This window comes from Vidua chalybeata, chromosome 5 (assembly GCF_026979565.1).
Source record: "Vidua chalybeata isolate OUT-0048 chromosome 5, bVidCha1 merged haplotype, whole genome shotgun sequence".
Taxonomy (NCBI): domain Eukaryota; kingdom Metazoa; phylum Chordata; class Aves; order Passeriformes; family Viduidae; genus Vidua; species Vidua chalybeata.
The window spans coordinates 24381348-24396298 of NC_071534.1; the positions used below are offsets into that span (position 1 = coordinate 24381348).

Genomic DNA, 14951 nt, shown 5'->3' on the forward strand with positions numbered 1-14951 from the left:
TGACATCTGTATCTAGAGAAATGTTTCAGTTGTTCAAAATGCCCACATAAAACAGTCACTTTTATGTGAGATATTAATGGTGCATGCTCTATTTATTTTAAAAAGTTAGATTATAATCTGTTCCAGATCTCCTTCCAGCATCTGCATACAGTACTGCCAATATTTAGTCACTAAGAATGTTGAGATTTGGTTTTTATGCACTGGAATGGCATAATAGAATTTGAAAACCTACATCAGTAACAACAAACACATGTTTTTATTTTCTAGCCAAACAACTAGAGTACTATTTGGAAGAGAAAAAAAGAGAAAAAAAGAGATAAAAAGAAAATTTATTTTCTCCATCCTTACCCTTGTCCTTTGAGAAAAAAAATATTCAAGGTAAGTTGAAAGAGGAAGTTGAAAAAGGGAGACGAGTACAAAGGGACAAGTAACAAAATAATAAATTATATCTTTACCAAACCAAGGCATGTTATTAAAAAATATCCTGGATATCTCTGGTATTAGCAAGCTTTTATTGTACTGAAACAATAATTTTTTTTTTTTTTTTAGCATGATACTGTACCAGCCTTTTGCTATCCCAAAATAACCTGCTACTGTTTTGAGAACATGAACCCCAAATCACCTCATTATTGGTTTTCAAACCAAACTCACAGCTATGGATACTAAAAGTAGTTTACGGGTCTTATAGAAATAAAAATGGTATTTTCTACAAAAATGTGGATTATCAACTGACACCAAGTCTTCCCTCAGATTTTGTGCTGAACATATAACTTTATCATTCTCTTTACTTCTCTCCTCTACTAAACTACTAATCAACTTTGGTGTTCTCCATAATTATATTGCACTTAGGAAATAACTAGTTCTTGCAACAATAGATAAAACTACTACCTGAAGAAGATTGTTTTCTCTATTACTATGACTCTTCTGTTCACAATTACAGTGAGCACACAAGAAAATTCTTGATAACTTCCTGTTGATAGTTTTCCAAGTCAGAGTTTATTTGTACTGGAATCACAAATAGGCAAAACAACTCTCTCAAGTAACAGCATTTAGAGAACTAAGCTATGAAAAATAACAGCAGTGCATGAAGCTAGATATTAAGTCATTTTATAGAGACATGAAAAAGTTACATGAGAAAGGCAGACCAGGATTTTTGCTTTGTGGAGCTTTTCTCTTGGAAGGATTTCTATACACAGTAAAATTACAATGAACTTCAAGCATGCCAAGATTTGTTAGAGTTCTTAAGCCACAAATTCTTCTTAAAACTAGATCTGCAGCTATGTTCTGAATTGGAGGGAAATAGTGCCTCATATAGGAAAGGTTGTCTCCTGTTACATTAAGAAAAAAACCACACCAAACTACTGAAAGTCCTTGCAGCTGTTTCAGGGTAAGTCTGCTAACAATGCAGCATGATTTCTAAAACAATATATCAAAAAGCCAAAACAATCTTAACTTTACAAAAAAAGATCTCTTACACTCTGATATATTGCATGCTTACAGCCTAATAAATTTGATTCTTCAGTTCTCAGTTCTGAAGTTCTCAGTTCCACTCAATCCCATTAGTTCAGGAACAAGATTTCACCTACAACTTGAAAGTCTCAATATTTTGCAGTGCAGAACAAAGATGAAAATCTTATTATGCAACATTTTTGTTGTCCTCAGTTGCTCCTCAGCCTAAACAAAGCAGGTTATTGTAACAGCCTGTTCATTCCCCTCTCACACCACTAAGCAGAGCTTTAATAACCCATTGAAATCTACAAAATAACTAGTCAACAACAGGGTTTCTATTCATATCACATAAATAGAAATATGATTCAAAAAAGCAGATATAAGGCTGGATGAACCCTTTTCAGATGAAACAACCCTCTCCTGTCCACTTAACCTTCTTATGTACTCCAATAAAGGAGACAAGACACATAACAAGGACAGCCAACAAGAGACATAATTCAATATGTGTTCCACAGACCTTTCTGAATTAAAGACTCTTATAAAATACCACTCACCAGAAGACACTTAAACAATAGATAAACTAGAAACCCAAAGGAAAGGATTTTTCCCAAAGGAAAAACCAAGTTTCATATTCTTGTTCTTACCTACTTCTGCTAGAGGAAATGAAACAATGCAACATGCTTGCTCCCCAGACTTCTTTCTCATCAAGCAATAAGAGCAACAGCTTTGCTTCCCAACAAATGCCAATATAGTTACATGATATTTCTGTGTTTCTTCCAGTATTTAATGAGGGTTGATAGAGAAAAAATATTTCCGTGTCATTCACCACTGCCAGGAATTTGTTTTGGCACAATGGAAATATCCACAAGATTTATGTTATTTCTGAACACCAATTCCAGCTCATAGCTACCTGTTTATTTTATCCACTGTCCTTATTTTTAGATACTAAAACACATACTGATGACATACCCTACGTCTAAATATTATCCATCTGCATTCCTCCGTGTAATTCCATAGAAGTTGAGAAATCAGTTCCTTTTAAGGAAAGAGGGCACAACAACATTTTATCTCTTGCTTTTTTAAAATTTTATTTTAAGTTAAGGTGTTTCTCTTTTTTCTTTCTAAATTCTCCTAAATGTCTTTGTTTAAATATAGGGACTTAGCATACAACCAAACTAAGCACCACTACCATGTTTTTCTTCCGTTCTCAAATACCATGAAAAAGGTAACTTCTATGGGATAAGTCCTAATGAGACATCCTTAACTTATACTGTAGACTAACCACCTAACACCTATCAGAGGCAGCATGGTAAAAAGGCACTTAGGATAGTCTTTTGGGATTAAAGTTACCATCACACATATGGCTAAAGAAATTTCTCTGAAGGATCACAGATATTGAGAAGAAACATAACATTGCTACTCCCTTATTCAAAAAAAACAAGTATATGGTATCTCCTAAAGCAATTGCTAACATGACTGCACTATGCATAGCAAAATTTGTAACTGAATTTTACAAGCAACCTGTATGCATTTCAAGATGTTTGCATGGAATAATAATGGAGACTGACACTCGGTGTAAGAAGGTGGTAAATATTACCACAGCACTTGAGATCTATAACTATGGACAAGGAATTCTTTGTGCTATGTGCTGTACAGTAAGGACAGAACAAAATTTATTTCTACCAAGAGACATTACAATCCTAGACAAGAAATATATGGATTCACAGCGAAAAGAACTGAAATTAGTCACTGTAATGGGCATTTATCTCAACAAAAAGCACTACTAAGATTTGAGGAGAGGTTGATTTAAAGGTACTGAAAAAAGTTTGAAAGGAGTATAATGAGTTCTGCAGATATCTACAGGAAATCCCTTCAGCCATAAGAAACAGTGTAAAAGCTAAAAGGGTTCAGGTGAAAATTAAAAAATGAACAACAAAGACTGGTACTGCAGGCTGAATATAAGCAAGGACAGAGCAAAGCAGCAAATAAAATAATCAATGCATTCAGACAGGCTATAACAAGTAGTTTATATGTACCACAATTTAAAGGAACAGACTGAGATGCAAACACTAGGATGGTATCTAGTGTCTAATCACTTTGATAACAATCTTTGGAACAGTAATCTCAGTGAAGGAATGTAGGCTAAAGTTGCAGCTAACAAGTCCAAGAAAAACATACAGCAGCACATCAAGAAGTAAAATTAACACCTAATAAATTGCACTTGAGTAGACAGAGAAAAATATTCCGGAAATGTCATGGAGTGAAAATATAACATGTACAATACCTTCTTCAGTGTTATAGGAATACACCAAGACAGACAGACCTACCACCCCAAGATAAGAGCTGGGTATCCACAGCATAGTGTAGAATTAACAGAAGATACCAGTTTTGACAAAAGGGACACTTGGGTCACTCTAGATCTGTAAATTGTTGGTAGCTAAGTTTTGTTTGTAGATGTATGCAGCCACAAAGAAGGTACAGAAAGAGAAAAGAGAAAGATATGGACTTAAAAGAATATGGAGGAGTAGAAACATGCAAAAGAAAATGCAGAAATTTTTAGAGGTAGAGAGAAAAAAAAATGAAAGATCAACATTTTAAGAAAGAAGTAGGATTTTATGTAAGAGGGCAGAAATCAAAAATGAATGGCAGAGAACTGAGTCTTAGTTATAGAAGTTATTAGTTGTTTGTCAACAATCATTTTAGTTGACTCATTTTTGCTTGCTTCCATCAAAAACCTGTCAAACCAGCAAACGTCGCAAATGTGACAGATAATTACTTTTAGATAATTTTTGCACTTTGATACTGAACAAAACTGTTTGTGCATCCAATTACAAAAGTTTCATTCAGATAAGAGAATGATATATTTAAACATTTTATGCAAACATCATGACACATTTTTGCTATTTGATGAGTAAAGCTGCTATCTAAATATGCTGCTTACATAAAATAAAGTTGATCCTGTATTAATTTTTTCATAATTTGCCTATGAGTTTTAAACTAAGTTTCACCCTACTTAGCGCATGTATCCAAAATACTCGTCATTGACCCAATCCATATAAAAGGACTCAGAATGAAGTTGAAGAATATTTAAAATGCATGCTGAAAATACTGACAGTGCTTTTCATTTTGATGTCTACTTCTTAGACATGCACTATGTGTTCAAGTTTATCTAATGTTCAGTGAAAGATATTTTCCATTGTGCTGTTCTAGAACCAGTCTGATTGGTTAGAACACCTCTTCCTATCATGTTGATTACATTTGTGTTTTTACATATTGCCGGGACTAAGTTTGTAAAAAATATTATGCCACTACTTTTATTTAGCTTTCTGTTTAAATACTGCAGAAGACAAGCTCTGCCTCCATCCATAGTCCCAACGTTCAAGTTTGCCAATTTTAAGGAAAAAATACTATGTAAAATGTAGTGCACTGAAAGACAGCAATTTTCTGAAACATTGAAACATTGTTCTTTTGAATAGAGCCCCTCACAAAACCAATGTGCTGTAAAGTTCCATTTCATCTACAAAAAGCAAACATTAGCATCTTTATTTTAGTGTTCACAAAGCAATGTTATAGAAATGTCCTCAGATTGGTACAAATAAAAAGCATCAAAAGAAAAAACAAGCAATGAAACCATCACTATTATACTTTTTCAATGTCTATTTTATCAGAAGTAAAATCAGGTGCCTGCCTTCAGTTCTATCTCTGTTTTCATATAGTTCGGTTTATTTCTATGGTCCTGAAATACACAGGTAAATGAAGAGAGATTAATTCAGTACACCCTCACTAAGAAAATTTCATTAGGAAGTACTTTGAAGTTTAAAAGCCTCTCTCTTCTGGAGTTTTAGATATTTCTATTCATATTAAAATACTGCTCTAGTTGGACCAATTACCACAGGTTAATCACAACTACATTTCTTTAGCTATGGGATGAAAATCTCAAATACCTGGCTGAAATGTAACACTGTAGGAATTGCTATGCAACTATAGAGGCATTGTCATAATAGTGATAAAAGTAACAGAGTACCTTAATTACTTTTTCATCCATACATTTCAGAATACGTTGTCCAAGAGGTTTTGGAGAAGAGCCATTGGATCGTGCTGGAGATCTATATTAAAAAGAGGTAAGTATTTAGAACATGTAAAATCAATTAATTAATAAAAACTGTTGCCATACCAAGTTCCTCAGGAACAGAAAGGTAAATACCTTTACTCTCCAAGCTTTACCTTATTTTCTACCTTCCTAAGGAACCACATGTACTGCGACAACTGAAGAGAGCACAAAGAAATCAAACCTACAGTTCCAATTTCTGGTACTCATTTTGCAGTGTGTTTCCAATATTGTAGCTCTGCAGACACAGCATTATTATTATTATTATTATTTGTAATGCTAGTGATGATCTTCTAAGCCACCATTCTACTTACACCCTCCTGTAATGCATCTGGTTGACATTCAATATAGTTTTCCACATATTTCACACAAAACATTTCCACTCTCTTACATGTCATTATGTAATTAGTTACATACATCAATGAAAAAACTTGATGCCTATAATGAAAAAAATTAATGATGCATATAAAGGGGAATTTTTTGGTCTTGAAATAAGAACTAATCTGTACATTTGTAAGTAATTACTTCTCTGTTTAAGGTCATGGCAGATCAATGAGGACAGGTTCTTCAACAATAATTCATTATTTATGTAGCTCATTTTATCCAATTTTTCATAAATAAAATTTGATTTAGCTTGTTCTTTATTTATTTCTAGTTGCCTGTGGGGCAAAATTTCTGCCAGCCTTGCATTGGTTCTCCTATTTTAATTGCCAAAATACGTAGCTTCAAAATAGCTTCATCATGTTACTGTCTCCACCATTGTTCCAGTTCATGAATCTTCTTTGTAACCATAATTCTTTGTAACCAAATTCTCAGCATCCTGCTTTTTCAACGACTGATGATTCCTCAGGACCAGTGACCAAATAAATCACTGCTTCTTCAGTGCATAGATAGACGAGTTTCCTTGTCAGTGCCCACAGAAATGGGTTTTTGAGTGTCCTTCATAGAGTTTGTGCAGCCCAGAAATGTACTATATAAAAAAACCATGTTACAAAAGTATCTTGAAAACACCGAAAACGCAAATGAAGATTTAGAAAACTTTTGAAAACTCAAAACTGCTCTAAAATTGCTTTTGCTTTACACCTAATCTTACAGCAGACTGCACGTTGGTTATTTGCTTTGTGTAACATCAATGCTTTGTTAGACTCAGATCCTTAAAAAAAAGACAAAGAAAGGAACACAACAAAAGCAACCTCCTAACACTCACCTGAAGAGTGTCAAAACAGAGGTGATGCCACACAAATTTAAGCTTTCACTGTCACACAACAGATCCGCTTTGTTCTGGGTGGGAGGACTGACAGCTTCTTCATCCAGAAGAACTAGCAAGACCTTTACAGTATCTCTGCCACAATATGCAGTGCCATGATTTATGGAATGCAATTTTGGCTGAAAGTAAATTAAAAAGGAAGATAAAACAGCAAAGTTCAGCAAGCCAGACCAATAGCTTGCCTCCAAAATCAATCCACATCAGTACAAGGTGTGAGAATCCCCTCCCTCCCTTTTGCAGTAAGGGGAATTTATGCAGAATTTCTCCATGGGAAAATTTTTCTCATCCCAAGTAGTTAGTAGAGTTTAGATCACTGACAGCTATGTGTATACACAGATGAGCAAGTCACGGGGAAAAATATATAAATCTATGCTGAAAAGGTGCAGCAGAAATGAACCTTCTATTTTCTGGAACACAAACATATTCTGTGAAGTCCAACCACCCTGACTAACAGTCTGCTAAAGCAGTTGGTTAAAAGTGATATTTCCATCAAGATTTGACAACACATGTACGTGGCACAATTTCCTGTTGTTTGGGTGAATTCCCCACGATTTTCCACAAGAAAAAAGAATTCCTTAAAGAAAAAACCCAATCCGCATCTGGAAGTGCTCAATGCAACAGTCAGCAGTACAGATGAAGAAATCCATAGCCACTGTGGGACTTAAAAAATCTAGAAAGTTGCTATATTTTTCTTTAAAAGTACTAGGAATTCCATAGAGAAATTTAGGGCTTAATACACAGTGGTAGTTATTTTAAAACTATAGGTTCTCTTATTCACTAATACACAGAAACACTGAATACTCTGACTTTATTCTGAAGGGCAAGACAAGCAATGAACTGCATTTATCTAATCAGTTAACTGCTTTTAAACACAGTCTTGAAAAGATCAAATTCTATTTTTCTCTCTATTTGATTACATCAATTAGTGTATGTAGCTTTCAAGAAACCATAGCAACACATGTCAGTCAGCTACTATAAGTTATAATCAATAGCTAGAAATAGCAATTACAGAAATGGTTGTTATTTGGCTTTACAGAATTGGCCTATTTCAGTGCCATTTAATTTCTTCAAAATTTATTCTGAACCTTTTCAGTTACATCACCATAACATAGATTTTTATTAAATGTCATGTGTGCCATTGTGAATTTGTCTTAATGAAAGAAGTTCAAAATTGGCATCATTTTGACTGATGATACACAAAAAAAAAATCTTTAGAAACAATTTTCAGTTTTTAAGTACTATAACACCAGAAGCTCATTCTGTGTACTAACCATGGACAAAAGTCCAAGGCAAAATAAGAACTATAGGTAAGACAACAAAAAGATCTCAGTAAGACAAAAAAAAAAAAAAAAAAAACAAAAAAAAAAAAAAAAAAAAAACCAACATGCTTATAAATAAGCCTAATAATGAATCAAATTATTTTTTTAAATAAAATAGTTCCAGACAGATTCCATTTACAGTAGTAATTTTCCTAGGAAGAAATTAATCACAATTCCCATTAATCACTTGTGCAGGCTTCAACACAAAATAGTGCTTCCTGCTGCATAAAGTAATAACTTCTCTTGGAGCTCTAGATTCTTATAAACCAGGTATTTGCAAGAAAACTGAGCAATGATGGAAGAAAACTGCCACTGCCAGGAGAAATGCAAATATTTTTCTAATGAAGTTACACTTTTTAAGTATATTTTATGAGGAAGCAGCCTTACCAGGAGCAAGTGGAGGCATAATTTTCACCTCTATACTAAAGATGATATTTTAAATTTGCACTCAAAGAAACTATTTAATCTCTTGCATAGGAAAAAAGCCTAGCATCCTATCAAACCAAAATTTAAACTGAATATAGACCATTTTTTTCTGAAAAATTATAGCATCAGGGGGTTTTCTTATTAAATGCAAGCAAAACAAAACCCCCAAGCTCTATGTAAGAATCAGAACAAAGCATTAATCTTTGCTGCCCTGAGATCTTAATAGAACAACACAGATGCTCTAATTTCTAATAGAGCTTGAATTGATTTGGAAAACTTATTGGACTTTTAAAATTTTGCTTTCTCTTTTTATTACCCTTCCGTTTGTTTAGTAAAATGTTCTTCCACACCAAGTTCCACTAAAATATTCAATTTGATATCACTATCTTAACATTTGCCTAAGCTCCCTTTTCCACTCCTCAGCTCTCTGGATCATATGCTTAAGGATAATTGTTAAAATAGAAATTCATCACAATCTTCACAGACTTCACTTACATCAACAAAAAAATTCCCCACACCAAAATAACAAACATAGCACTGACAAAGGCAAACAATTTACACACATTCTACCCCTCATCCCTCCACAGTTACAAAAAAAAAAAGTTACCTCACACTTAGCCTGTTCTCTACCAATGTTCAATCCACATTTTACCCATTACCTCTCTCAACTACTGTCCTTATCTCTAATTCCTCAGGCCCCACAGAGGACTGTGCTGGTTGACCCTGGTTAGCTGCCAGGTGCTTGCCAAGCTGCTCTATCCTTCCTCCTCCTAGACAGAACAGGAAGTGAAAAAATCTTGAAAAAAGCTCATGGGAGTAAGATGAGGACAGATTGCTCACTTACTAATCATAGGCAAACCAGATTTGACTTTATGAAATTAATCTAATTTATTGACATTTACTCATAACAGGATCCCTTCCTCCTTCCTGGACTCAACTGTACTCTCAACTTGTCCACCTCCTTCCCACAAACGGAACAGGGGGATGGGGAATGAGGATTGCAGCCAGTTCCTAACACTTTGTCCCTTCTGCTGCTTCTTCCTTATGCTCTTTGTCTTCTCCTCTGTGTGGAGAGAGATACCCACTCCCATGGAATACAGCCCTTTATGATCTTCTCCACTGCAGGTCCTCCCCACATCATCAGGATACAACCATCTTTGCCATCTTCTGCCTCAAGGATGATGCTAAACATTTCTACAGAGTCATCAGACTATGAACTTCTGGAGAACAGTAAGAAATAAATATAATTTTGGAAAAGAAATGGTGAATTTCTCTGAAGAATAAAGTTTTAATAAAAAGCTTTTACCTGGCTTATAATGGTCTACATAATATTTTAAAATTTTATTGGTAACACAAGTAGCTAAATAAAGACAGAACAGACAGCAGTTATAATTTTCTCAGATGGGAAAGAGAAACAAATAGAAGGATAGGAAAGGGAAACAGGGAAATACACTGAACAAGCATTCATAGCAAACAGGAAAATGAGAATGAAATATATATCCAACATACTCTGTGGAAACACACATTTAAACCAGCTTAACTAGCCAATAGGGTCTGGCTGGTTTTAGCTGTCTTAAAAAAGAAAAAGGATACTGAAGGTTTGATTAAAATTTGTTAAAAATCTTTTGCTACCATGGTATAAATCCAATGACTTCACAAAAAGCATCCTAAAAATTCCAAACACATTGAAGGTGTCTATAATTTTTTTAATTTGCTAGAAAAAACAAATTACATTATTAATCTTATACATCAACAATGTAAAATAAAATAATTAAAGTTGGTTGATTTTTTCATCACAAAAAATTATAACCTAAACCAGAGTAGATTCACAGTATACGAACCACAAATAGAAATCTTGTATTATGCCCTCAACACCTGACTCACAGAACTTTAAATATATTGATTCCTTCCAAAAAAAGGAAAACAAAGTCATTAATAGCTTCATTAGTGTCTTGAAACACTAAAAGAGAAAAGCTTACATATGATTGTTTGGGGCTTTAATTCCCTTCCCACTCCACATTTTACCATCTTACAATCTTACATACTTTACCATCTACAATCTTGCATATTTAACCTTACTTTGAAGGCCTTACCCTTTGAAATACTTGATGCTGTACTAATTAAAACCTGTGTATTTTAATAAAAGACTACTGATACATGTTCTCAAATCTTAATTCTACTTTCATGAGGTTCTTTTGTTTGGAAATTTGTTAGATTCACTGCTTTGAAATTAATGGCAAATCTGACACTAAGTATCTACATTTATAATTACTGCACAACCAAATTAAGCATTAAGGAGTATTTTGTTTGCAATTTTAAGGTAAGAAATTTAGTTTATGTAAATCAGTTCTTTGATAGTCATAGTGTAATCCTCAAGTGTAAGTCTTTCAACAAGTTTAAAATCACAGTGTAGAGGAAATAACTACTTTCATACAGTTAGGAAAAAGATTATACTCTATAGATAGTCTTTTAAAAATGTAAAAGAAACAAAACAGGCAAAAGATTTTTGCTTTCGTATAAAGCTAAACAGTCAAAAGAACAAAAGAAGTCCCATTACCCGTGCTGGACTGACTCCAGTAGTGCTAGCAGTCAAGGTTTCCTGTTGTGAATCAATAATATTTTTAATCTTCAAATCCAAGTCTTGTACAGCTTCCTCCACTGCCTCACAGAAAGGATCCCCATTGCTCCGGCCTTTTATCAAATGCATCTTCACTGTTGACAGAATTCGCCCCCCTGCGATTCTGAAAATAGGCACAGGGTCATCTCCACATTAATCTTGGCAACACTTGAGTACACCTATTAGTGCTGAACATAGCCAGCCTTCATTGCTCAGAGACAACAGCTTTGATCTTTTAAATCAAACAGCAGCATAACGTATTGTCCAACAGAATAATTTGCTATAAAAGAAATTATAACATAATGAATTCAGCATTTAGTAATACTCTGAGCTGCAATACAAAACTAATGTCCACTTAGAAGTTCAAAGAAAAGTATTTTCTTTAAACCTGTATTTATAGTTTTGCTCAAATTGTTAAGTATAAACAAAATTTTTAACTCAAACATGCATTCCTCTTTAATACCCCATTAGATCTGAGTCTTTTGTGCTTTGTGAAGGTGCTTCAAAATCCCTATCTTCTTTCAGTTTTATTTAAATAGATAGTAATTAGACCACATGAACTTCCCTATTAGCTATAAAGGCACACTCCATTAATCTCTGTCTTCAGCACATGTGTCTGACTACTTTAATTAAGATTTTTGTGAAAAAGAGAATAAGCTCCTTGAGTTAAAAGCTTAACATTGTTTCCAGCACCTAAACAAAACAGTTTGTATGTTTTACCATTGCTTTGTCTTGGGCAAAGAAAATAAAGCATTACAAGAACCACTCAGCTCTCCTATATAATAATCGATTTCTTCCCAAAAGCTGCTTTTTTTTCCTAAATGAGGTTTGCAGTTCACATCAAAGCAAAAATGCAGCAGAAATGAGCTGTTATTGGCACCTACAGTAGAATTTTTAGTACATTTATGTACATTAGTACATTAACGATGCTTCAAATGACAGTTCTGTCAAAACCCCAAAGCAATGGCTTCGTTATTCCAGGTCATATAACCAAGAGTGACATGACTCAGTTTTCAACTTCCTCCATCCTTACTGGTTTCCTTCATGCTCCTGCCAGCTTGCCCTAAAAGGATACCTTGCAAATGCAAATAAAGACGTATTTTGTACACATTAAATTCTGAAGATAAATTTCAGAATTCCAGCTGGGAGAACCTTCATCAAATGAAACTCTGCACATCTACATTCATATAAAATACAAAATAATTGGGTAGAACTAGATAAGAATAGGAATTGAGTCAGAGGAAAAAGAATTTGTTTATATTGTTTCCATTTAAAATACATGGAGGGAACTGGGCCAGAGACCTTACTGTTTTGGCTTATTCTGGCTGAAAAGGACTCCTCTAAATAACTTGAAAAACCTGATGTTAACATGAAACTTTAGGCGGGGGAAGGGGGAGGGGGGATTGTTATTGGGTATTTTTAAATAGGAAAAAACCAAATATTTCCACACAATTCTCAACTTCAACTTCTACAGACTAAAGATTATACAATTCACTTAGATTCAACTCAATTAGATTTTCAGGCTTCATTAGACAGGAAAACTTATGCTTTGAAGAAATTCTAGCACAGTGTACGCACTTGGCCAAAAGAAAAATCACCATGTCCAGTTTCTCCATAGACAGCTCAAGATCCATCCAGATCTTGGAGATGACAGTTTAAAAAAAAAAAAAAAAAAAAAAAAATCTATTGGAGCACTTCTCCAAACCCCACAATTCAATCTAACCACAAAAGAATGAAAAGTTCAAAGGGAGGGGAAAAAAATCCACTACAAGTTGTCAAGAGGTAAGGGGAGAAAAATGTTGAAGAAGAGTTCTGTTTCAGAGATGCATACAGAAACAGCAGCCAAGTCTCCCGATGATTCTTGCCAGGCTCAATACTAAACTTATATTTTCCAAAATCATATACTCAAATGAGAAAAGTATTGTATTAAATGAGAACTAAACCTAGAACTTCAAGACAAATGAGCAGGTGAAGGGATTGATTAAAATTCCCTATGAAAACCAGATTCAGTTATTTCTGTCTACAGATCTGTTGAACTTGCTTGTAAATAAGCAATAAATTTATCATTTCTACACATTTAACATATATACCCATATGTATGCTGAAAGAAAAAATATTATACAACTAGTACTGGACACTAGCACAGTTAATTAACATACGCATGCCCTTAATTTAAATTCTTTGCTCTGCATGTACCTCAATTATAGATTCATAGCTTTTCAATGGGAAAAAAAAACCAAACCTTTCACAAAACTATTTTCTATGTTTATTTTGTTGCCTCTATTGCCCAATGCCAACTAAAGATATTTGCTAGTAGAAATAAAATTCATTTAATCACTTCTCCCCATATTCCTTCTTTTACAGGAAAGAGTTCCAGTCTCCTATCAAATATACAGAGTAGTAACTGGAGCAAGGATAAGTTTATTTATACTTCAACTAGAATTTTTATCAACAGGTCAAGACCTAAAATGCTGATTCAATGTGTGTGGATTAGTACTGAAATGCCCTGCCACATCTTATGCCATTTTACACCAAAACATAAGTTGTGCTGTGTCATGTTAGTGTCGTATCATTAGTCATATATATATTTGTGTATATATATTCATATATATATATATTCATATTGATACATATAAAATGCTGAATGTAGTTACTAGATCAGTTTCTAGAGAGGCTCAAAAAGACTAACTAAAAGCATGATGATAAAAGGAAAATGTGGTAAAAAAGCACATGGGATGTTTGGGGTTTTGTTTATTTTACAAAGATGACACCTTATTACAGATTGCTCTGATTTTACTCTTTCATAGATTTATATTACTCAGAAGATCAGTTGAACTTGAATGAACTTTAAAATAACTGGTATTGCACTAAAAAAATATTTATAGAAATAAAATTAGGTTGGAAACTGTTATCCACTTTGCAGCTCCTAACAGCCAGAAGAACCACCATATTTTTTTTAAATATGGAATTACATGGACATCTCTTACGATAATTTTTATAGCAGCAAAAGAAGTTTTTTCTTTTTAATTCTGAAAGAGAAGCAAAAAAACTAGTTGAATTCAAGAATTAACTTGATACATTAAACAAACCAATGCCATTTGTCTAAGGCAATTGGAAAGACCTTACCCCTTCTAGTCAGTGATCCTGTTAAAAAGCTTTCTGTGATGTTCCATTCAGATCACAGGCCACTGATAAGAGGTACTCTAGGATAAAGTGCTTCAGTATCACATCCATAGTCTAAACTGCATCAAAGGAGGACTCTTACCAAATCCAGTCAGCAAATATAGTCATCAGTTGCCACTATGGCAGAGGTTGTAAAATAGCATTAATCTAAAAGCTAGTAATATGATTCTTTTCAGAGTCACATGCAACATTTCTTTGCTCAAAAGGTATGAACTGAAAGAAAACTCAACTAGAAAACCAAATTCTATCTTTTTCTATGACAGAAATAACCAAAGGAAATTCAGTGTAATTATAAATGGAAGAAAAACCCAAACACTTTAGAAACAACCACCTTCCACTGTCCAACAGAGTGTTTAAACACAGATGCCTGAAGTCAGTGTACAGTGGCAATCCTCCAGTGAATGGGTCTAGTCAAGTCCAAACATGACCATCAGCATGAAAATTCGCAACTACTTTAGACCAGCAGAGAGAAGGAGTGGCTTACTTTCTTCAGCTTTAACCAGCACTAAAACAGAGGTCAAGCAGGATTCAGCTCACCTGTCTCATAGCTAGAAAAAAACAAATGTCTATGTATAGATAAAA

General features: G+C 34.0%; 1 protein-coding gene across 2 annotated transcripts in view; it reads right to left on the reverse strand.

Moving 5' to 3' along the window:
- Positions 1 to 14951, reverse strand: part of PARPBP (PARP1 binding protein) — a 38504-nt gene that overhangs the window by 4938 nt on the left and 18615 nt on the right. For both annotated transcript variants that reach the window (XM_053943249.1, XM_053943248.1), the window contains 3 exons: positions 11127 to 11310; positions 6765 to 6943; positions 5474 to 5555 (listed from right to left, as the gene is read on the reverse strand). In XM_053943249.1, coding sequence (XP_053799224.1) covers positions 5474 to 5555; positions 6765 to 6943; positions 11127 to 11310 — 445 coding nt within the window. The remainder of the gene's footprint in view (positions 1 to 5473; positions 5556 to 6764; positions 6944 to 11126; positions 11311 to 14951) is intronic.